The sequence below is a fragment of the Eleutherodactylus coqui genome, chromosome 9 (genome assembly GCF_035609145.1).
Source record: "Eleutherodactylus coqui strain aEleCoq1 chromosome 9, aEleCoq1.hap1, whole genome shotgun sequence".
NCBI classification, from domain to species: domain Eukaryota; kingdom Metazoa; phylum Chordata; class Amphibia; order Anura; family Eleutherodactylidae; genus Eleutherodactylus; species Eleutherodactylus coqui.
Window position 1 is genome coordinate 130,788,134 of NC_089845.1, and position 25,256 is coordinate 130,813,389.

Sequence of the window (25,256 nt, forward strand, 5' to 3'; positions counted from 1 at the left end):
CCATAAAAATTACTAGGATTACACTGTAGGCGAGGGCCCCAAAAAATTGGTGTACCAACAGTACTAATGTACCTCAGAAAAATTGCCCATGCCCAACCAAGAGGGCAGGTGAAACCCATTAATCGCTTTGGTTACTGTGGCTTAATTTATAACTAGGCCTGGAGGCAGCCCAGTTAAAACAAAAATTGGTTCAGGTGCAAGTTTCAACGCTTTAATGAGAATTGAAACGTAAAAACATTGTTTACAAAAGTAATATGAGTGAGCCTTGTGGGCTTAAGAAAAATTGCCCCTTCTGCGTGATTACGTGAGGTTTCAGGAGGAGGAGCAGGAGGAGGAGGATGAATATAATACACAGATTGATGAAGCTAAAAGGTCCCCGTTTTTTATGGTGATAGAGAACGATGCTTCCATCCGCGGGTGCAGCCTACGTATTGTTTAGGTACCGCTGCTGTCCGCTGGTGGAGAAGAGAAGTCTGGGGAAATCCAGGCTTTGTTCATCTTTATGAGTGTAAGCCTGTCGGCACTGTCAGTTGACAGGCGGGTACGCTTATCCGTGATGATTTCCCCAGCCGCACTAAACACCCTCTCTGACAAGACGCTAGCCGCAGGACAAGCAAGCACCTCCAGGGCATACAGCGCGAGTTCAGGCCACGTGTCGAGCTTCGACACCTAGTAGTTGTAGGGAGCAGAGGCGTCACGGAGGACAGTCGTGCGATCGGCTACGTACTTCCTCACCATCCTTTTACAGTGCTCCCGCCGACTCAGCCTTGACTGGGGAGCGGTGACACAGTCTTGCTGGGGAGCCATAAAGCTGTCAAAGGCCTTGCAGAGTGTTCCCCTGCCTGCGCTGTACATGCTGCCTGATCTCCGCGCCTCCCCTGCTACCTGGCCCTCGGAACTGCGCCTTCTGCCACTAGCGCTTTCGAATGGGAATTTTACCATCAGTTTGTCCGCCAGGGTCCTGTGGTATAGCATCATTTTCGAACCCCTTTCCTCTTCGGGTATGAGAGTGGAAAGGTTCTCCTTATACCGTGGGTCGAGCAGTGTGTACACCCAGTAATCCGTAGTGGCCAGAATGCCTGTAACGTGAGGGTCACGAGAAAGCCATCCTAACATGAAGTCAGCCATGTGTGCCAGGGTACCTGTATGCAACACATGGATGTCCTCACTAGGAAGATCACTTTCAGGATCCTCCTCCTCCTCAGGCCATACACGCTGAAAGGATGACAGGCAAGCAGCATGGGTACCCTCAGCAGTGGGCCAAGCTGTCTCTTCCCCCTCCTCCTCATGCTCCTCCACCTCCTCCTCCTCCTCCGCAACGCGCTGAGATATAGACATGAGGGTGCTCTGACTATCCAGCGACATACTGTCTTCCCCCGCCTCCGTTTCCGAGCGCAAAGCGTCTGCCTTTATGCTTTGCAGGGAACTTCTCAAGAGGCATAGCAGAGGAATGGTGACGCTAATGATTGCATCATCACCGCTCACCATCTGGGTAGACTCCTCAAAGTTTCCAAGGACCTGGCAGATGGCTGCCAACCAGGCCCACTCTTCTGTAAAGAATTGAGGAGGCTGACTCCCACTACGCCGCCCATGTTGGAGTTGGTATTCCACTATAGCTGCTCATAGAGCCTGGCCAACATGTGGAGTGTAGAGTTCCACCGTGTGGGCACGTCGCACAGCAGTCGGTGCACTGGCAGATTAAACCGATATTGCAGGGTGCGCAGGGTGGCAGCATCCGTGTTGGACTTGCGGAAATGTGCGCTGACCCGTCGCACCTTTCCGAGCAGGTCTGACAAGCGTGGGTAGCTTTTCAGAAAGCGCTGAACAACCAAATTAAAGACGTGGGCCAGGCATGGCACGTGCGTGAGGCTGCCGAGCTGCAGTGCCGCCACCAGGTTACGGCCGTTGTCACACACGACCATGCCCGGTTGGAGGCTCAGCGGCGCAAGCCAGCGGTCGGTCTGCTCTGTCAGACCCTGCAGCAGTTCGTGGGCCGTGTGCGTCTTCTCTCCTAAGCTGAGTAGTTTCAGCACGGCCTGTTGACGCTTGGACACCGCTGTGCTGCCACGCCGCGCGACACCGACTGCTGGTGACGTGCTGCTGCTGACACATCTTGATTGCGAGACAGAGGTTGCGTAGGAGGAGGAGGAGGGTGGTTTAATTGAGGAAGCATACACCGCCGCAGATACCAGCACCGAGCTGGGGCCCGCAATTCTGGGGGTGGGTAGGACGTGAGCGGTGCCAGGCTCTGACTCGGTCCCAGCCTCCACTAAATTCACCCAATGTGCCGTCAGGGAGATATAGTGGCCCTGCCCGCCTGTGCTTGTCCACGTGTCCGTTGTTAAGTGGACCTTGGCAGTAACCGCGTTGGTGAGGGCGCGTACAATGTTGCGGGAGACGTGGTCGTGCAGGGCTGGGACGGCACATCAGGAAAAGTAGTGGCGACTGGGAACCGAGTAGCGCGGGGCCGCCGCCGCCATCATGTTTTTGAAAGCCTCCGTTTCCACAAGCCTATACGGCAGCATCTCCAGGCTGATCAATTTGGCTATGTGCACGTTTAACGCTTGAGCGTGCGAGTGCGTGGCGGCGTACTTGCGCTTGCGCTCAAACAGTTGCGCTAGCGACGGCTGGACGCTGCGCTGAGAGACATTGCAGGATAGGGCCGAGGACAGTGGAGGTGAGCGTGTGGGTGCAGGCCAGGAGACGGTCGTGCCTGTGTCCTGAGAGGGGGGTTGGATCTCAGTGGCAGGCTGGGGCACAGGGGGAGAGTCAGTGGTGCAAACCGGAGGCGGTGAACGGCCTTCGTCCCACCTTGTGGGGTGCTTGGCCATCACATGCCTGCGCATGCTGGTGGTGGTGAGGCTGGTGGTGGTGGCTCCCCGGCTGATCTTGGCGCGACAAACCTTGCACACCACAGTTCGTCAGTCGTCTGCACTCTCAGTGAAAAACTGCCACACCTTTGAGCACCTCGGCCTCTGCAGGGTGGCATGGCGTGAGGGGGCGCTTTGGGAAACAGTTGGTGGATTATTCGGTCTGGCCCTGCCTCTACCCCTGGCCACCGCACTGCCTCTTCCAACATGCCCTGCTGCTGCACTTGCCTCCCCCTCTGAAGACCTGTCCTCAGTAGGCTTAGCAAACCAGGTGGGGTCAGTCACCTCATCGTCCAGCTGCTCTTCCTCCAAATCCTCTGTGCGCTCCTCCCTCGGACTTACTGCCCTTACTACTACCTCACTGATAGACAACTGTGTCTCATCGTCATCGTCCTCCTCACCCACTGAAAGCTCTTGAGACAGTTGCCGGAAGTCCCCAGCCTCATCCCCCGGACCCTGGGAACTTTTCAAAGGTTGGGCATCGGTCACAACAAACTCCTCTGGTGGGAGAGGAACCATTGCTGCCCAATCTCGGCAGGGGCCCGAGAACAGTTCCTGGGAGTCTGCCTGCTTTTCAGAATGTGTCATTTTCATGGAGTGAGGAGGCTGGGAGGAAGGAGGAGCAGCAGCCAGAAGATTCAGAGTTGCAGCTGTGGACGGTGTAGAAGACTGTGTGGTTGATAGATTGCTGGATGCACTTTCTACCATCCACGACAGGACCTGCTCACACTGCTCAGTTTCTAATAAAGGTCTACCACGTGGACCCATTAATTGTGAGATGAATCTGGGGACCCCAGAAACTTGCCTCTCTCCTAATCCCGCAGCAGTCGGCTGCGATACACCTGGATCAGGAGCTCGGCCTGTGCCCACACCCTGACTTGGGCCTCCGCGTCCTCGCCCCCGTCCACGTCCTCTAGGCCTACCCCTACCCCTCAGCATGGTGTATTACGAGTAGAGCAGAAACAGAACGCTGTAATTAAATGTGCCGCTTATTGGCCTGTGGTTGGAGGCTGACTTCGCGTACGGAACGCACAGGAGAACCAGGAAACAATTATGCGCAAGGCTGGGTATTAATCACCGACTACTACCCCCAGCAGAGACGCAGTAAACTGAAGACAGTCACAGGCAGGCCAAATATGGTATATTTTTAAACTTTTTGGGGAAAAGCACACTGCCTCTGATATACACTGTATTTCGATTTCCCTGTTGGAGGCTGACTTCGCGTACGGAACGCACAGCAGAGCCAGGAAACAATTATGCGCAAGGCTGGGTATTAATCACCGACTACTCCCCCCAGCAGAGACGCAGTAAACTGAAGACAGTCACAGGCAGGCCAAATATAGTATATTTTTAAACTTTTTGGGAAAAAGCACACTGCCTCTAATATATGCTGTATTTCGATTTCCCTGTTGGAGGCTGACTTCGCTGTCATTCAGCTGAGAGCTGCCCCTGAGCCAATCAGAGGCAGCACTCACTCACCCATTCATGAATTCATGAATGGGTGTGAGTGAGACCTGCCTCTGATTGGCTCAGCGCTGAGCCAATCAGGGGCAGGTCTCACTCACACCCCCTTCACACCCACTGCAGGCCGGCCGTGCTGAACTCCATCTGCCGGGACAAGATGAGTATATATATATTTTTTATTTTTACACATTTCTGGATGAATTGCAGGGAAGGGCTTATATATTTAAGCCCTTCCCGACAATTCACCCTGCAATCGCCGGCAGCCCATTGCTTTCAATGGAGCCGGCTGTATTGCCGACTCTGTTGAATTCAATGGGCTAACATCGTTCTGTCGGGACAAGGTGAGTATATATTTTTTTATTTTTACACATTTCTGGATGAATTGCAGGGAAGGGCTTATATATTTAAGCCCTTCCCGACACTTCATCCCGCGATCGCCGGCAGCCCATTGCTTTCTATGGAGCCGGCTGTATTGCCCGCTCCATTGAATTCAATGGGCTAACATCGTTCTTCTCTGCCACAGCTGTTTCAGCTGTGGCAGAGGAGAACGATCTTTACGCTGACAGTGCGGGGGGGGGGGGGGGGCGGGGGGTCTCACTCTTGCCACTATTGTGGCTTAATAGTGGGACCTGGGAACTAGAGATGCAGCCCAACATGTAGCCCCTCGCCTGCCCTATCCATTTCTGTGTCGTTCCCATCACTTTCTTGAATTTCCCAGGTTTTCACTAATGAAAACCTTAGCGAGCATCGGCGATATACAAAAATGCTTGAGTCGCCCATTGACTTCAATGGGGTTCGTTACTCGAAACGAACTCTCGAGCATCACTGAAAGTTCGACTCGAGTAACGAGCACTCGAGCATTTTGGTGCTCGCTAGAGATGAGCGAGCATACTCGTCCGAGCTTGATACTCGTTCGAGTATTAGGGTGTTCGAGATGCTCGTTACTCGTAACGAGTACCACGCGGTGTTCGGGTTACTTTCATTTTCTTCCCTGAGAAATTTGCGCGCTTTTCTGGCCAATAGAAAGACAGGGAAGGCATTACAACTTCCCCCTGCAACGTTCAAGCCCTATACCACCCCCCTGCAGTGAGTGGCTGGCGAGATTAGGTGTCACCCGAGTATTAAAATCTGCCCCTCCCGCGGCTCGCCACAGATGCGTTCTGACACAGTTCAGGGAAAGTGGTATCTTGGTGGAGCTGCTATAGGGAGAGTGTTAGGAGTGATTTTAGGTTTCAAGAACCCCAACGGTCCTTCTTAATGCCATAAATCTTCTCTATATGCGCTCAATGGGGCCGGCGGCAGCAGCGCCGACCCCATTGAGAACATATAGAAGACAAATCCTTCTTCTCTGCCACAGCTGTTACAGCTGTTGCAGAGAAGAACGATGTTTGCCCATTGAATTCAATGGAACCAGCAATACAGCAGGTTCCACTGAAAGCAATGGGCTGCCGGCGAGCGCGGGGATGAATTGTCGGGAAGGGCTTAAATATATAAGCCCTTCCCTGCAATTCATCCAGAAATGTGTTACAATAAAAATATATACCGGCGTATAAGGCGACGGGGCGTATAAGACGACCCCCCAACTGTCACCTTATACGCCGGCAATACAGTGGAGCAAAGAATAAAAATCATTACTCACTTCTTCTGGTGTTCTGCGCCGCTGCTGCAGGCTGTCGCTCCCTCCTGGTTCCCGGCAGAGCATTGATTTCTCTACGAAGGGCTTTAAATCCCCGCCTCCAGAAACACACGTGCCTTCAGCCAATCACAGCCAATGACAATGATGTCATTGAATGGCTGTGATTGGCTGTGTTTCTGGAGGCGGGGATTTCAAGCCCTGCGTCCAGAAAGCAATGCTCTGCCGTGGAACCAGGAGGGAGCGACAGCCTGCAGGAGCGGCGCAGAACGTCAGAAGAAGTGAGTAATGATTTTTATTCTTTGCTCCACTGTATTCCCGGCGTATAAGGTGACAGTTGGGGGGTCGTCTTATACGCCCCGTCACCTTATACGCCGGTATATATTTTTATTGTAACACATTTCTGGATGAATTGCAGGGAAGGGCTTATATATTTAACCCCTTCCCGACAATTCATCCTGCGATCGCCGGCAGCCCATTGCTTTCAGTGGAACCTGCTGTATTGCTGGCTCCATTGAATTCAATGGGCAAACATCGTTCTTCTCTTCCACAGCTGTTACAGCTATGGCAGAGGAGAACGATCTTTACGCTGACAGTGCGGGGGGGGGGGGGGGGCCCACTCTTGCCGCTATTGTGGCTTAATAGTGGGACCTGTGAACTTGAGATGCAGCCCAACATGTAGCCCCTCGCCTGCCCTATCCGTTTCTGTGTCGTTCCCATCACTTTCTTGAATTGCCCAGATTTTCACAAACGAAAACCTTATCGAGCATCGGCGAAATACAAAAATGCTCGGGTCGCCAATTGACTTCAATGGGGTTCGTTACTCGAAACGAACCCTCGAGCATTGCGAAAATTTCGTCCCGAGTAACGAGCACCCGAGCATTTTGGTGCTCGCTCATTTTTGGTGCTCGCTCATCTCTAGTCATGACGTAGATTCCACTAGGTGCTGAAATGATTCTGCAGAAATATCGGCCCCTACGGACAGAAAGCTTCTTGTAGTGGCTGCAAATTAAATGAAGGTGCTGACATGTTCTAACCAGCTGACAGGAAGGGGTCATCGATTCAAGCTGCTTGTGCCAAATTCTGATCTCCCATCAGCATGGTGCAACAGAAATCTGGATTCATCTGATCAGGCGCTGTTTTTCCACTACTTTGTTATCCAATTTTTGCTCACTGGAGACTCGCCTTTCTATTTGCCTAAGCAATGGCACTGAAATTGGTCATCTGCTTTTATATCTCATCTGTGCAAAGGAACAACGAGTGCGTTTCGAAACGTTAGTTGGAGCACCAGTGTTTTCAGTTGCAATGTGTTTGACTGTGCACTGCCTGTTCATTGGAACAATTCTTGACATCCTCCTCTGACCCCTTTCAATGATGAGTTGTTTCTATCCACAGGATCCCCTTTCGCTGGATGTTTTTTCTTTATCACACCATTCTGAGTATACTCTCCACACCGATACACAAGATAAGCCCATGTGGCCTGGCAGTGAAATCCTTGCCTGGCTAGTCTAGTACCGATGACCAGGTCTTGGTGGAACTAACTCAGATTACGGGATTTTCCCATCTAATGTATATTCACATTGAAACTGATCTATGGAAATGTTGACATGTGATTTGATGCTGCTTCGGGATCATGGCTCTAATTTCTATACAAAGAAGCATCAATCATTAAAGGGCCAGGGGCTCTATTAATTCTCTGTTGTTTTACTGTTGGAATAGGACATCAAAATAGTTACCACATATACATAAAATCTGATGTGATGGAGTAAAACAGCCACTTACCTTTTGAGCCCTTGGGACCTTCCTTCCCTTGTTTTCCAGTCTCACCTGTATCACCTTTTCCCCCATTGTCACCTATAACACCGGAAGAAAAATAACAAAGAACTCAGTACACAGCATGTAAAGTTTTTTTCTTACAACATCAGGCTGCATTCCCACGAATGTATATTGGCTCGGTTTTCACGCCGAGCCGATATACGTTGTCTTCATGTGCAGGGGGGGGAGGATGGAAGAGCAAGGAGCAGGAACTGAGCTCCCGCCCCCTCTCTGCCTCCTCTCCGCCCCTCTGCACTATTTGCAATGAAAGGAGGAGGGGCGGGGCGGGGCTAGGTTCCAAGAATTAGCTCCGCCCCCGTTCGCCTCTCCCCATTGCAAATAGTGCAGAGGGGTGGAGAGGAAGCAGAGAGGGGGTGGGAGCTCAGTTCCTGCTCCTGGCTCTTCCATCCTCCCCCCCCCCTGCACATGAGGACGAGGTATATCGGCTCGGCGTGAAAACCGAGCCGATATACGTTCGTGGAATGCAGCCTTAAAGATAAAAGCAAGTTGTGTCTCTTTAATCTATTATTATGACATAATGAGGGAGGAGACCAAGCCGGACCATTGAACTGCTGATCAATCAATCATCCAATTACTTGTGAGTCTGTGACAATGGAAGGACAATGTAAAAAATACCCTATTATTTCTAAACTGTTAAGACTTTTTTTTCTGTTGTGCTGCTTAAATTAAAAGGTAACCAAACTTTTAAAAAACTTTTGACATGTCAAAAGTTTTGATCGATGGGAGTCTGTGTGCTGAGACCCCTGTTGATCGCTAAAATGAAAGGGCAGAAGTGTGTAGCTGAGAGCTCTGCCTGTTTGTCTGTTTCCATCACTGAAGTTTACGTATTGCGGGTGGTGGCATCGCAGCACAGAATCAGTTTACGGTGCAGCATAAGGAGTTACAAAAAAAGCACAACATTTATTTAACCCCTTAACGACCGCCGATACGCCTTTGGACGGCCTCCTGGGCTGGGCCTTATTCCACCTGGCCGTCAAGACAGCCTCAATGTGGAATAGAGCCACAGACCTGGCAGGGGGGGGGGGGGTCACAGCTCCAGTCTCTCACCTACCTAGGTGTAGGTGGGAGCCTGGAGCACACACTGAGGACTGCGGTTTGCAGTCCCCAGTCATCTGATTGCTGATATCTAACAGATATCTGTGACCAAATGAAAGTGCATGGCGGCGCGAGAAGGGTGACCGTTTTAGCTCCTCTCAGCGATCAGATAGCTTTGGGGGGGCTGAAATGGCTTACCTGCAGCCCCCCGCTGCCTTCTTCCTTCCCAGCGTCCCGTCTCCTGCTCTGCGCCTGCACCCGCCGGCCAAAATGGTGGGCACAAGTGCAATGGTGGGAGAGACCCAGGAAATTTGAACTTTCTCTCCTTTCTGCTAGCAAATGTAGCGGAGAACAGAGAGAAGACATCGGGGGGCTGCGGTTTGCAAAGCAAAAGAAAAAGTTTTTAAAAAGTTAAAGTTTTAGCTCCTCTCAGAGATCGGATCCATAAAGGGAACTGAATGTGGTTCCTGGTCACATAATCGCCGTTACGGATAATGGCGATCATGTAAAGTTAAAAAAAAAGTGTAAAGTTTAAGTTTCATCTTCCCTCCAGATCATATGATTTCCAATCATTGTTTTGAAGACTTGGTAAAAACTCATACATTGATTTGAAGGAATGCTACCATCCAATAGGTGGTGCTGCAGAGGTATTGTTCCATCTTCTTTGTTTGCAGTCCTGAAGGAGAGACTTCACATTCCTGGTCACTGGACTAATTTACTGTTATGGTCATCCCTCTATGCTATTTATCTAAATGTTATTGATCCCTACATGTCTGTGCCCTCTTACTCTTTGTCTCTAGTATTTATCTAGTGCAAATGAAGTTCACCATGTTCCTGCCCTCCAATGTGATCATGTGTAGTGGCCTGAAAAAGAGCACTACATAGCACTGTTTAGCTGTGGGGACCGGTATATAATAACCATCCCTAGGAGTTTAATCAGAGTCATTTTGCACAGGAGATGCAGATAACCTAGTAACCAGTTAGGTCATTTTAATTCAGTTGCACTGGATAGAGAAAAAAAGGCCTAACGACTCAGGTGATGCAAGTAGCCTAACAGCCAAATAGGTTGTGATTGGCTGCAGACAGACTGGTCAGGTAACAGAGGCGATATATAGGGGGACACAATGGTCGCAGGATGGTGAAGAAAGAGAGAAGCAGAGGAGAAGCAAAGAGACAGAGAGAAGGAGAGTCAGCTGTGACAGTGAGTATAGGGGAGTCTGCTGTCACAGGGAGATGGAGCTGTCGCAGTGAGGAGATGCTGAGATGCAGAGGGCAGGAGAGATAAGAGAGAGAGCTGAGATGAAGAGAGGAAGCTAAAAAGATGTAGATATGAAGAGGAATAGAGAAAAGAAATTCAGAGTAAGCTCCCAGTATATAAGTGTGTTATCCACAAGTATCTTCATTGCTGCAAACTGTATATAGTTCACTGGTAATTCGCTGGAGATATTATTTGTTGCTCACTGTGGATGTTGAAGAGAATTACCACATCTCCCCGTTTGACGTAATAACAACACCCTGTTTACTACAAGTGATGCAGAATATGTCCGTGTGTTATTCAGCACCTCACTACTCACTACTACAAATCGTGCCCAAGGGCACTGGCATCTCGAACCAAAAAGAAGGAAAAAAACGATTTCTCTGGTGGGAACCACTAAAATATATCTCTTATATATCTTTTTAGGGGATTTTTACCTAAACACAAAACACACACATATATCTAGATAATTATTGGAGTAACAGGACCAACAATCTCGTTTAATGCTCCTAACCCCTTCCCGCGCCAGGACATACATTTACGTCCTGGAGTGTCAGGTATGTATGCAGAGAGGTTGCCCCGCGACCTCTCTGCATACAGCGCGGGTGTCAGCTATTTACTACAGGTGACACCCGCGGGCAATAGCCGCGATTGGCCGAACGGCCATTCGTGGCTATTAACCCTTTAAATGCCGCTGTCAATTCTGACAGCGGCATTTAAAGCCCCCGAATGCTGTTCGGGGTCCCGTACGGCCCTCCCGCGGTGAGATCGGGGGAGCCATGCAGGTGTTATGGCTGCTGGGGGGCCTTCTGAAAGGCCCCAGGGCTGCCTTGAGAGACTGCCTATCAAGCCATCCCCGTGGGGTGACTTGATAGGCTGCCTGTCAGAATGCAGTATGACGTAATGCTATAGCATTATGTCATACTACAGGAGCGATCAAAGTATCGTATATTGTAGTCCCCAAGGGGGACTTAAAAGTAAAGTGAGAAAAAGAGCAATAAAGTTTTTTTAATTGTAATTAAAAAAAAAAAAAAGTAATAAAAAAGTTTAAATCACCCCCCTTTTGCCATATCTGTAATTAAAAAGTCTAAATAATAAAATAAAAATACATATTTTGTATCGCCGCGTCTGTAAAAGTCCGATCTATCAAAGTAGTGCATTATTTACCCCGCATGGTGAGTGTCGTCCAAAAAATAAATAAATAAAGAACACCAGAAATGCACTTTTTCAGTCACCCTGCCTCCCAGAAAAATGCAATAAAAGGCGATCAAAAAGTCGTAATGGAAACTACAGGACATCCTGCAAAAAATGAGCCATCACTGAACTATGTCGATGGAAAAATAAAAAAGTTATTGCGCGCACAAAATAAAAAAAAACTATACAAGTTTGGTATGGTAGCAATCGTACTGACCCAGAGAATAAAGTTATCATGTCATTTTTGTTGCAGTTTGTGTGCCGTAGAAACAAGACGCACTGAAAGATGGCGGAATGTCTTTTTTTTTCATTTTACTCCACTTAGAATTTTTTTAAGTTTTTCAGTACATTATATGGTACACTAAATAGCACCATTGAAAAATACAACTCGTCCCGCAAAAAACAAGCCTCACACAGCAACGTCGATGGATAAATAAAGGAGTTATCATTTTTTTAAGGATGGGGGGAAACGAAAATTGGGGGGAAAAAAGGGCCGCGTTATGAAGGGGTTAATATTAGTACGGACACTTTAATGCAGGTCGTTGTGTCAGGATTTACAAACCTATAGCAAAATGTCCATTAATAACAGATGCTTTATTACATAGATATTATGTTGGCGTGCTACAACGGACACATTCACTGATACAGCACACTGTGCACCATGATGAAACGCACAGTTGCTTACACACGATCCCACTATGGTCTCTTACTTAAGATTAGTGCTCTACTTTTAATGATAAAAATGATGAAAATGGAGCAGAAGGGGAGACCCCTGATCCACAGAAGGGGGGACAACACCTGCCCAGCGGCATTCAGACCCCACCACAGGCAACACACAGCAGGCTGCGGACCACAGACTACAGGCTGCAGAAGAGCCACAGGGGGACACGTTACCCCCCCCCCCCCTCGCCCCCCAACAACCAATACCACTGAGAGCCACCGAAGGAGAGGGGGCCTGCGTCTACAGTGCCACAAAACCTTGCTGAAGAGACCAAAAGACCCCTAAGCATAAGGGGAGACCCCCACATCAGCTCAGCACCTAATATAAGATCATAGAGCTGTATGGGGAGACATCCCCTCCCCCCCTCCTCTCTCATACCACTCATCCACACACCAAACTCCCTGCAGAGGAAGAAAACAGAGAGCCCAGCTCTAATTTTTCTGGAACTCCTTGAGGTGGAGATCCAAAGTGAACACTGTAGCTAAAACTGGCGAAGCAGAATTAAGATAGAAATTTAACTGAACAGGAGCGGAGCCTGACCGCGGAGAGCGATGGCCGCGTGATTAGCATGCTCCATCGATAAGAGACGAATACAGGCATCTAGCAGCAGCAAACTTACAGGAAAATGGGGATAATCAACAAGGAGAAAGGAGGTGAGCACCAGGGGACGCCGCGGCCAGTGCAGGGGCAGACGGATCTGCAAAAATATCTAAAAGACCGGAGCTCACGCTCCCCCCGCCCTGCAAGCAAGACGGCGCCGGCGGCTCAGATTGCTACTGATACAGAGCGGGAGGGGGAATCCTCGTCTGAGGGAGAAGAGGGAGAGCATATCTCCAAAAGATTTATGAGGAACCTTCTCACCCAGACTATGAGACCAGTAATGGCGGAGTTAGCGGAGATTAAAGAAGTCAGACATATGGGAAAACGGGTGGAAGATCTGGAAGGCTCATCAGCAACAATGGCGGCACATGCTCAGGGAATGGCGCTAGCTATCAAAGAGCAACACTTCCAACTCAATAGGACACTCCTCATGCAAGAGGATATCGAAAATCGCAACCGCCGCAGCAACGTCAGAATAAAAGGTATCCCAGAGACATGGGCTGCAGAAGCCCTCCCTAAGGTACTGACAGAAATCTTTATCTCCCTTCTAGGCCCAGATAGAGCTGCTTCAATACTCATCGAGCGCTCACACAGGGCCTTACGTCCCCCTCCCCCCGCCGGGGACCCACCAAGGGACATTATTTGTAAATTACTTACCTTCCCTGATGCAGTGGCGATCTTGGAGGCTGCAAGAAACCGCAGAGACCTGCAATACGCAGGAGCACCTATACAATTATTCCAAGATTTGGCCCCCACAACATTAGCCAAGCGGAGACTCATGCGACCATTACTGGACAAACTAAAATCCAGAAATATCAAGTATGCGTGGTTATTTCCCTTTGGTCTAGGCATTACTCACAAAGGAAAAAGGCTCAACATACTAGAAATTCCCAACTGGCAACCTCTCCCCGAAATGCCAAATCTTCCTCAACTACCAACACCGGAAAGCTGGAAAGTGGTGAATTATGCAAAATCACCCAAAAGCAAGCAAAGGAAGAAGCCTAGAGAAGAAGGCATGATTGAGGACACTTGAATAGCAACTGAAACAATAGTGAACCTCCAGACCAGGAATGGACTCATTGACCTTCCACTTGAAGAAAAGTTACCAATTACATTCCGCCTTAACCACGGGCCACCATTGACCCTTGGTCGCCTTTCCTTTCCGTCCTCTGTTTTCTGCTCTCCTTTATCTTTTTTACCTCCTCTCCTACTGCGACTGTTTATACTTCTCTCAGAGCGAGCATCGGGATAGAAACGTCACCCGAAAAGGAACCCAGGAACAATCCCCATCTGTTCGCAGGGGACGTCTTGGAACATTCCCTACGTTAGAGATGCCTGTCAGTCTCAACCCGATCAGGACTTGAAAGCTTAAGTAAATTTTTGAATTACTATTTAAACTCCTGCTCTACCCTTGCAGGCGTTCCCGACAATCTTAGTCGAGATCGCCTGTCACTCCCCTCATTAAGAGGGATACTTATTTTGGCACAGCCAAAATCTACTATACATATATCTGTTTATTATTACTGTTCCACCCCCCACCTCCCACCCTCTCCCATACCGATCCAAACAGCACTCCCCTACCTACCTCTCCCCCTCCTCCTAATTACTCTACTATTTTCTTCACTGAGCCATCAGGTTCTGGTCCAAGGAATTTAGAGTAAAACTAAGTCGTATTATCAAAGCTAACAGTTACCAATAGATAAGTCAAATATTGTATAATCTCTAGACGGTTTTCTTTTTGTATCCACTAGCAGCTCTGAATCAACACCCGCGGTTGCCTATCTCGGTCCCCTGGTAATGCCCTCGGAGGCGATCCGAATTCCATCATTTAATGTTCGCGGCCTCAATTGACCACAGAAGAGACACAACATTCTTCAACTTCTGAAGAGGTATGGCACCAAAATCATTCTATTACAGGAAACGCATTACAAGGGAAACAAATGCCTGGCCCTCCCAGGAAAACTATTTACCCAGAACTTCCACAGCTCATATCCCTTGTCCGCTTCCAGGGGAGTCTCCATACTCATACACAGCTCCATAAACTTTACATGCAATGCAGAGTATTCAGATGAAATGGGGAGAGCACTCTTCATAAAAGGCATACTTAATAACACCAAAGTAACCATAGCCAATCTATATGCTCCAAATACCAACCAGACTGAATGGCTTATTAAACAAATCAAAGTCCTTAAGGAATTCGCTGAAGGCCATACAATATTAGGGGGGGATTGGAACATAACCCTTAATCCTCTATTAGATACCTCAAGGGGTAGATCTCAGATCCCACAGAGGAAAATAAATGCCTTCACTAAAACCCTCCAGGATTTGAATGTAGTGGACGTTTGGCGCCTATTAAACCCATCCTCAAGGGACTACACCCACTTCTCTACACCACATGCATCATACCAGAGGCTGGATTATATCTGCATCTCAACAGGCCTTCTAAAGAAAGTGGAAAGAGCCGAGGTGGATATAATGACAATCTCTGACCACGCCCCGATCCATGTGGATATTATAGTGGGTAAGAATGACCCTAAAGAATGGAGATGGTGCTTGAATGATTCCCTTTTAGACGCCCAAGAAAAAAAAGAAAAACTGATAGAGAAAATAGAGGAATATTTCAAATTAAATTGTGATACAGATCTTGGGCTTCCAATGATATGGGACGCACACAAGGCCTACATACGAGGGCTCCTTATGGCCCTTGGATCAAGGACAAAAAAAAAGCAACAACACGAGATAGACAGCTTGTTCACGAAAAATTGCCAAACTAGAACGAACATCTAAACTATCCATAACAAATACAGTTCTAGAGGATTTAACCGCGAAAAGGAGGGAACTTAAGCGCCTCTTAGAATCAAGATTCAACAAAAAACACATCTCACTAAAACAAACTGTCTTTCTCCAAGGAAACAAGGGTAGTAGGTTTACGACAGCCCTTCTTAAAAAATCCCGCTCTAAAAACTTCATAAATACCATAAAAGATCAAACGGGGAAGCAGGCCACAACATCCCAAGAAATAGCTAAAGTTTTCTGACACTTCTACACCCAACTATACAACATAAATGAAAACAGTGGAATAGAAAGAGAACAAATTATAAACGAAAAAATAGACTCTTTCGTAAACACATTGACGCTTCCAAAGCGAGGGGAAGAAACAACACAAACCCTAACAATCCCGGTGACAGACCAAGAAATAGAAGAATTGATTGATGCGATCCCCCCTGGGAAAAGCCCAGGGCCGGACGGCTTTTCTTCTGCCTATTATAAAGCTTTTAAAACCACACTCACCCCGAGACTCAAAGATTACTTCAATGCACTCCTACAAGGCGAGAGCCTAACGAAATATTCCCAAGAAGCATTGATCACCCTAATCCATAAAGAGGGCAAAGACCCAGAACTATGCACGAATTACAGACCGATATCCCTAATAAACCTGGACACTAAATTATGGGCAAAACTCCTGGCCAAAAGAATAGAAAACCTTGTTCCATCCTTGATTAATAGAGACCAGACAGGCTTTGTTAAGGGAAGAGAAGGGAGGAACAACTGTATTAGACTTATACACGCCACGAGGTATGCACAGCTTCATAGAGTCCCGGCAGTACTAATAGGAACGGATGCAGAAAAAGTGTTTGATCGCATTAATTGGCACTATATGACAAAGGTCCTATCTCACTTTAACTTCCCCAAACCTTTCATCGAAGCAATTTTTTCGCTATATGACAGTCCATTTGCTAGACTTAGGATCAATAACACACTATCTTCAACTTTTGAAATACGGAACGGAACCCGACAAGGGTGTCCACTTTCCCCGACCCTCCTTGTGCTGGCTCTGGAGCCGCTGTTACAGGGAGTGAGACAGCACCCCGAAATTAAAGGAATTACTGCAGGCAAACACACGCTCTCACTAGCGGCCTTTGCCGACGATATAATGTTTACGGTATCAGACCCAGAGAGGGGAATCCCCAAACTAATAGAATACATAGACAGATTTGGAGCCATTTCGGGCTTTAAAATCAACTATGCAAAAACGAACATCCTAAATATATCAGTACCCTACGCTCGCAGCACAATATTAAAAACACAATCCGGGTTTACATGGTCGGAGACGTCGATAGATTACCTAGTGGTGAAGATTACGAAAAAAACAGAGGACCTATACTCTACAAACTTTCTACCACTATTACCTCTTATTAAAAAATTATTACGCTCCTACGATCTACCATATATTTCATGGTTTGGCAGGAAGAACATTCTAAAATCATATGTCCTCCCAATTATACTTTATAAATTACGCATGCTACCGATCTACATCCCCGGGTCCTTCTTTAGCACGCTCCGATTTATGTCCTCCGGTTATGTTTGGAGACGGAGGAGCCCCCGTCTAGCACATAGCCTACTAATCAAAAGAAGATGGGAGGGCGGAATAGACATGCCTTGCGCACACAGCTTATACCGAACAACCCAACTCTGCAATTGGATTGATCTTGTGAGTCCTACAGGAGATCCCCTTCTACAATCCTTCGCCACCAAAACACATGGAGATTCGTTACTTGATGACCTCTGGTTCCCCAACAAGTACACATATAACACAGCTAAATTTAATCCACTGATTAAAGGCCCCTGTGAGGCCTGGGACAATCTGAAGAGTCAACTCACACCAGATCCATCCCCGCAGACCCCCATATCTACTCTACACAAATTAATAGGTACTCACATGGATAATGCAACTAGAAGTATCTGGGAAAAACTCTCAGGCCTAACGGTGGGGGATGTCCAAACCCAGGCAAATAAAAAAGCTGAAGAAATCCTACAGACACTGAAACCGGAGACATCATTCTCCTTCCTGCAAAAAGCACATATTACCAAGACAATAGATGCCTTTTGCAAATTATTCAAATCCACCAGACCCAGAACACCGTTTGAAAAAATGTTACATGAGGGAGTACCAAAACGCAAACTGATTACTGAACTACACACGAAATTCATCTACCCCCCCATAGATTCAAAACCTGGGTTCTTAAGTTCATGGGAGAAGGAACTCGATATATCCCTAACACAAACGGAAATAAAAATTATATTGAGGGTGGCTTATGGTCTGACCCCATGCGTGACGTCCCAAGAAAGCCACTACAAACTAATGGCCAGATGGTATAGGACCCCACAATGGTTATTCGCATATAAATTAGCACCACACGACAGATGTTGGAGGTGTGACGCAGCAGTGGGGTCCTATAAACACATCTGGTGGGATTGCCACGTCCTGGGTAAATTTTGGAGATATGTAGAAAAGGTGTTGAAAAATATAAAACCAGACCTCAAATTAACAGCTGACAAAGTATTTCTCTCGAGACCCTCCAAAGACTTTCACCCATTTAGAGACACACAAGTTGCTACTCTGATAGATGTGGCTAAAACACTAATCCCCTTTCTTTGGCTCCAAAAAACTCCTCCTACCCTCAACCAATGGAGGGAACGAGTGGACATGCTATATAATCTAGAAGAATTATCTAGTTAGAAAGCGGGCACACATGACAGATTCGTAGAGAGGTGAACCCCCTGGAAGCGGATACCCTAAAAACGTATTCAAATGGGAATGAGTGGAGAATACTAATTAATAGCGGAGAGGTCCAGAAAAGACTGGGTTATTCGAGCAAAAGACCCCAAAATCAGACCACTGAGTTGACATGGGAAGGACCCCATGGATAACTCGACACAGACGAACAGAGAACGGGCAGGACAACAAATAAGGCGAATGGGCCCTCACCCCCCCCCCCCCAATACTTCATCACACGAAAAGACCCAGGGGACCGAGATGGCAACAGTTTGGTGAAAAATCTGCTCCACCACCGTGCCTCTACCCAGGTACATTGGTAGCCTGCTTTTTCCCATCTTACCTTTAACCTCTCTCCCCCCTCCCTTACTCCCCTCCCATTCCCCTATTCCCCTCTCATACACCTCCGCTGTTCTTTACCCTGTCCCAGGGGAAGCACAATGTTAACTATTTAACTAGAAATAAAATGAGATCCAGATGTGCAGGGACAGCATCAAGAAGACCCAAAACGTGCGGATTTTTGCAAACGTGGGGAGAAAAACATCTGGCTTATACTGTACTGAACGGTATGCATTGCAAGTTAATGAATCCTGTCATACTGTACAGCTGGAATACCTAGTGCAAATGATATATATAGAAAAACTCAAATAAAAACTGATTGTTAAAAATGCACGAGCAGTGCGGCGCTCCGCTCCGCCATGCTGGGCTCCTACGGCTCTCCCGGGTCTGATCCGTCCTGAGATGCCGCAAACCAATCACTCTTGCGGGCGGCTGCCCCTCTGTTCTCCCCCGACGGTGGATGGTGACCCACCTACCTTCTCTAAGAGCACCCCTGCCTAGTCAGGACACCATACAAACTCTGAGAGAGAAAATAAGAGTACCCAGATAACGGGCTCACCCCTGAGAGTACGGAGCCGCGAGAAGAAGTAGATGTGGCTGATCGGAGCTCAGCTCTCGTAGCTAGTTAACTCAAGTGCACCCTTCTCCCCCCTCCCTCCTCTCCCACCCCCTCCCAGTGTTACTATTCCATTTACAATTTATAAGTTCTACAAGATTTTTAAGGTACATAATCCACCTTCATGTGAGGATCGCCTCCACCCACCCCGAACCAGAGAATAAAGCCTCTAAGCACAAGTGTCGTGTCTGGGGGTGGGGGTGATAGCGATCAATAATTGGATTTAACCTTTATGTACCGTCATGTTTGTACCAAAAATGTAATTTCTAAGCAATCTTTTTTGCATTGTTCAAAGTTAACAGTCAACCGGCAAAATGCACTTACTACTTTGTTACTGTAAAAGAAAAACTTCAATAAAAAGTGATTTGTTAAAAAAGAAAAAAAAAAAAGAAAATGGAGCAGAAAAATGGGCGAGGGACCATTAATTACTCCCATTGGAGATGGCTACAATGAATATAACCCTATTTATCTTCCATGTTTTCCCCACTTCCAAACAGTCAAGGATAATATATCACGTACGTCACCGTGACAAAAGTAGCTGTGGTTACCGTTGCGTTATTAGATACTATAATACGCACAGCTATACGATAATCTGGTGGTTATTGCCCACTGCTCCTTGTTTCTTTCATCGCACTCCTAGCTCAGATATGCTCTGATCATAATTAGAGATGAGCGAGCACCAAAATGCTCGGGTGCTCGTTACTCGGGACGAAATTTTCGCGATGCTCGAGGGTTCGTTTCGAGTAACGAACCCCATTGAAGTCAATGGGCGACCCGAGCATTTTTGTATTTCGCAGATGCTCGCTAAGGTTTCCTTGTGTGAAAATCTGGGCAATTCAAGAAAGTGATGGGAACGACACAGCAACGGATAGGGCAGGCGAGGGGCTACATGTTGGGCTGCATCTCAAGTTCACAGGTCCCACTATTAAGCCACAATAGCGGCAAGAGTGGCCCCCCCCCTCCCAAAAACTTTTACTTCTGAAAAGCCCTCATTAGCATGGCATACCTTAGCTAAGCACCACACTACCTCCAACAAAGCACAATCACTGCCTGCATGACACTCCACTGCCACTTCTCCTGGGTTACATGCTGCCCTCCCCCCCTCCCCCCCACAGCGCACACCAAAGTGTCCCTGCACAGCCTTCAGCTGCCCTCATGCCACACCACCCTCATGTCTATTTAGAAGTGCGTCTGCCATGACGAGGAACCGCAGGCACACACTGCAGAGGGTTGGCACGGCTAGGCAGCGACCCTCTTTAAAAGGGGCGGGGCGATAGCCCACAATGCTGTACAGAAGCAATGACAAATAGAATCCTGTGCCACCGCCATCAGGAGCTGCACACGTGGGCATAGCAATGGGGAACCTATGTGCCACACACTATTCATTCTGTCAAGGTGTCTGCATGCCCCAGTCAGACCGCGGTTTTTAATTCATAGACACAGGCAGGTACAACTCCCTATTGTGAAGTCCCTGTGGACCCACAGCATGGGTGGCTCCCTGGAACCCACCGGCGGTACATAAAAATATCCCATTGCATTGCCCAACACAGCTGAAGTAGTAATGTCGTGCTTAATGCAGGTGGGCTTCGGCCCACACTGCATGCCCCAGTCAGACTGGGGTTCTTTACAAGTGGAAACAGATGCATTTATAATTCCCTGTGGACCCACAGCATGGGTGGGTGCCAGGAAGCCACCGGCGGTACATAGAAATATCCCATTGCATTGCCCAACACAGCTGAGGTAGTAATGTCGTGCTTAATACAGGTGGGCTTCGGCCCACACTGCATGCCCCAGTCAGACTGGGGTTCTTTACAAGTGGACAGATGTAGGTTAAACTCCGTGTGCACCTACAGCATGGGTGGCTCCCTGCAACCCACCGGCGGTACATAAAAATATCCCATTGCATTGCCCAACACAGCTGAGGTAGTAATGTCGTGCTTAATGCAGGTGGGCTTCGGCCCACACTGCATGCCCCAGTCAGACTGGGGTTCTTTACAAGTGGAAACAGATGCATTTATAATTCCCTGTGGACCCACAGCATGGGTGGGTGCCAGGAAGCCACCGGCGGTACATAGAAATATCCCATTGCATTGCCCAACACAGCTGAGGTAGTAATGTCGTGCTTAATACAGGTGGGCTTCGGCCCACACTGCATGCCCCAGTCAGACTGGGGTTCTTTACAAGTGGACAGATGTAGGTTAAACTCTGTGTGCACCTACAGCATGGGTGGCTCCCTGGAACCCACCGGCGATACACAAAAATATCCCATTGCATTGCCCAACACAGCGGATGTAACGTCAGCTGTAATGCAGGTGGGCTAAAAATTCATTTGATTACACTGTAGGCGAGGGCCCACAAAAATTGCTGTATCAACAGTACTAATGTACATCCAAAAAATTGGCCATGCCCAACCAAGATGGCAGGTGAAACCCATTAATCGCTTTGGTTAATGTGGCTTAAGTGGTAACTAGGCCTGGAGGCAGCCCAGTTTAACGAAAAATTGGTTCAAGTTAAAGTTTCAACGCTTTTAAGAGCATTGAAACATATAAAAATTGTTTAGAAAAATTATGAGTGAGCCTTGTGGCCCTAAGAAAAATTGCCCGTTCAGCGTGATTACGTGAGGTTTCAGGAGGAGGAGCAGGAGGAGGAGGAGGAATATTAGACACAGATTGATGAAGCAGAAATGTCCCCGTTTTGGATGGTGAGAGAGAACATAGCTTCCATCCGCGGGTGCAGCCTACGTATTGCTTACGTATCGCTGCTGTCCGCTGGTGGAGAAGAGAAGTCTGGAGAAATCCAAGCTTTGTTCATCTTGATGAGTGTAAGCCTGTCGGCACTGTCGTTTGACAGGTGGGTACGCTTATCCGTGATGATTCCCCCAGCCACACTAAACACACTCTCTGACAAGACGCTAGCCGCAGGACAAGCAAGCACCTCCAGGGCATACAGCGCGAGTTCAGGCCACGTGTCCAGCTTCGACACCCAGTAGTTGTAGGGGGCAGAGGCGTCACGGAGGACGGTCGTGCGATCGGCTACGTACTCCCTCACCATCCTTTTACAGTGCTCCCGCCGACTCAGCCTTGACTGGGGAGCGGTGACACAGTCTTGCTGGGGAGCCATAAAGCTGGCAAAGGCCTTGGAGAATGTTCCCCTGCCTGCGCTGTACATGCTGCCTGATCTCTGCGCCTCCCCTGCTACCTGGCCCTCGGAACTGCGCCTTCTGCCACTAGCGCTGTCGGATGGGAAGTTTACCATCAGTTTGTCCACCAGCGCCCTGTGGTATAGCAACACTCTCGAACCCCTTTCCTCTTCGGGAATGAGAGTGGGAAGGTTCTCCTTATAGCGTGGGTCGAGCAGTGTGTACACCCAGTAATCCGTAGTGGCCAGAATGCGTGTAACGCGAGGGTCACGAGAAAGGCATCCTAACATGAAGTCAGCCATGTGTGCCAGGGTACCTGTACGCAACACATGGCTGTCTTCACTAGGAAGATCACTTTCAGGATCCTCCTCCTCTTCCTCTTCCTCCTCCTCAGGCCATACACGCTGAAAGGATGACAGCCCAGCAGCATGTGTACCCTCACCAGTGGGCCAAGCTGTCTCTTCCCCATCCTCCTCATGCTCCTCCTCCTCCTCCTCCTCAACGCGCTGAGATATAGACAGGCGGGTGCTCTGACTATCCAGCGACATACTGTCTTCCCCCGGCTCTGTTTCCGAGCGCAAAGCGTCTGCCTTTATGCTTTGCAGGGAACTTCTCAAGATGCATAGCAGAGGAATGGTGACGCTAATGATTGCAGCATCGCCGCTCACCACCTGGGTAGACTCCTCAAATTTTCCAAGGACCTGGCAGATGGCTGCCAACCAGGGCCACTCTTCTGTAAATAATTGAGGAGGCTGACTCCCACTGCGCCGCGCAAGTTGGAGTTGGTATTCCACTATAGCTCTACGCTGCTCATAGAGTCTGGCCAACATGTGGAGCGTAGAGTTCCACTGTGTGGGCACGTCGCACAGCAGTCGGTGCACTGGCAGATTAAACCTATGTTGCAGTGTCCGCAGGGTGGCAGCGTGCGTGTGGGATTTGCGGAAATGTGCGCAGAGCTGGCGCACCTTTCCGAGCAGGTATGACAAGCGGGGGTAGCTTTTCAGAAAGCGCTGAACCACCAAATTAAAGACATGGGCCAGGCATGGCACGTGCGTGAGGCTGCCGAGCTGCAGAGCCGCCACCAGCTTACGGCCGTTGTCACACACGACCATGCCCGGTTGGAGGCTCAGCGGCGCAAGCCAGCAGTCGGTCTGCTCTGTCAGACCCTGCAGCAGTTCGTGGGCCGTGTGCCTCTTCTCTCCTAAGCTGAGTAGTTTCAGCACGGCCTGCTGACGCTTGCCCACCGCTGTGCTGCCACGCCGCGTGACACCGACTGCTGGCGACGTGCTGCTGACACATCTTGATTGCGAGACAGAGGTTGCGTTGGAGGAGGAGGAGGAGGAGGAAGGTGCTTTAGTGGAGGAAGCATACATCGCCGCAGATACCACCACCGAGCTGTGGCCCGCAATTCTGGGGGTGGGTAGGACGTGAGCGGTCCCAGGCTCTGACTCTGTCCCAGCCTCCACTAAATTCACCCAATGTGCCGTCAGGGAGATATAGTGGCCCGGCCCGCCTGTGCTTGTCCACGTGTCCGTTGTTAAGTGGACCTTGGCAGTAACCGCGTTGGTGAGGGCGCGTACAATGTTGCGGGAGACGTGGTCGTGCAGGGCTGGGACGGCACATCGGGAAAAGTAGTGGCGACTGGGAACCGAGTAGCGCGGGGCAGCCGCCGCCATCATGCTTTTGAAAGCCTCCGTTTCCACAAGCCTATACGGCAGCATCTCTAGGCTGATCAATTTTGCAATGTGCACGTTTTACGCTTGAGCGTGCGGGTGCGTGGCGTCGTAGTTGCGCTTGCGCTCAAACTGTGGCACTAGCGACGTCTGGACGCTGCGCTGAGAGACATTGCTGGATGGGGCCGAGGACAGCGGAGGTGAGGGTGTGGGTGCAGGCCAGGAGACGGTAGTGCCTGTGTCCTCAGAGGGGGGTTGGGTCTCAGTGGCAGGTTGGGGCACAGGGGGAGAGGCAGTGGTGCAAACCGGAGGCGGTGAACGGGCATCGTCCCACCTTATGGGGTGCTTGGCCATCATATGCCTGCGCATGCTGTTGGTGGTGCCTCCCCAGCTGATCTTGGCGCGACAAAGGTTGCACACCACTGTTCGTCGGTCGTCAGGCGTCTCTGTGAAAAACTGCCACACCGTAGAGCACCTTGACCTCTGCAGGGTGGCATGGCGCAAGGGGGCGCTTTGGGAAACAGTTGGTGGATTATTCGGTCTGGCCCTGCCTCTACCCCTGGCCACCGCACTGGCTCGGCCTGTGCCCACACCCTCACTTGGCCCTCCGCGTCCTCGGCCGCGTCCACGTCCTATAGGCCTACCCCTACCCCTCAGCATGCTGTATTACCAGTGATTTGATTTCCCAGGCAGGAAAGAAATTGGCGCAAGGCTGCACTCAACCGTAGCTGGTTGCGTCTGATTTTTGTACGTTGTCCACGCAGCACACACGTACACGGAGACCTTAGGACTGACACAGGCAGGCCAAATATAATTTTTTTCCTTTTTAGCTTAGGGAAGACCCCACTGCGTGTATTCAATGAAAAACAAGAAGTTTAATATCTGTGGTGTGGCCCTCAAAAAGTGTCACACAAGTATAGTGTAGCAGAGTTATTAACTCTAGCAGAGCAGGTATTTGCCAGTCAGGAAAGACAATGGCGCTAGGCTGCAGTAAAGCGTAGCTGGTTGCGTCTGATTTTTGTACGTTGTACACGCAGCACACACGTACACGCAGACCTTAGGACTGACACAGGCAGGCAAAATATAATTTTTTTCTTTTTTAGCTTAGGGAAGACCCCACTGCGTGTATTCAATGAATAATAAATGTCTTCTGGCCCTGCCTACACAATTCTATCCCTGTAGTATTAATGCCGGGTGCAATGCTCTTCACAGCCGGTTTTGAGAAGAAAAAAAAAATATGCAACACTGCTAACAGCAGCCTGGACAGTACTGCACACGGATAGATGTGGCCCTAGAAAGGACCTTTGGGGTTCTTGAAGCCTAC

The 25,256-nt window shown here is 49.0% G+C and overlaps 1 protein-coding gene across 1 annotated transcript in view; it reads right to left on the minus strand.

Moving 5' to 3' along the window:
• The window catches only part of COLEC10 (collectin subfamily member 10), an 89,660-nt gene that overhangs the window by 46,413 nt on the left and 17,991 nt on the right, over positions 1–25,256 (minus strand). The window contains exon 2 of the mRNA XM_066579037.1: positions 7,750–7,821. Within this exon, the coding sequence (XP_066435134.1) occupies positions 7,750–7,821 (72 nt within the window). The remainder of the gene's footprint in view (positions 1–7,749; positions 7,822–25,256) is intronic.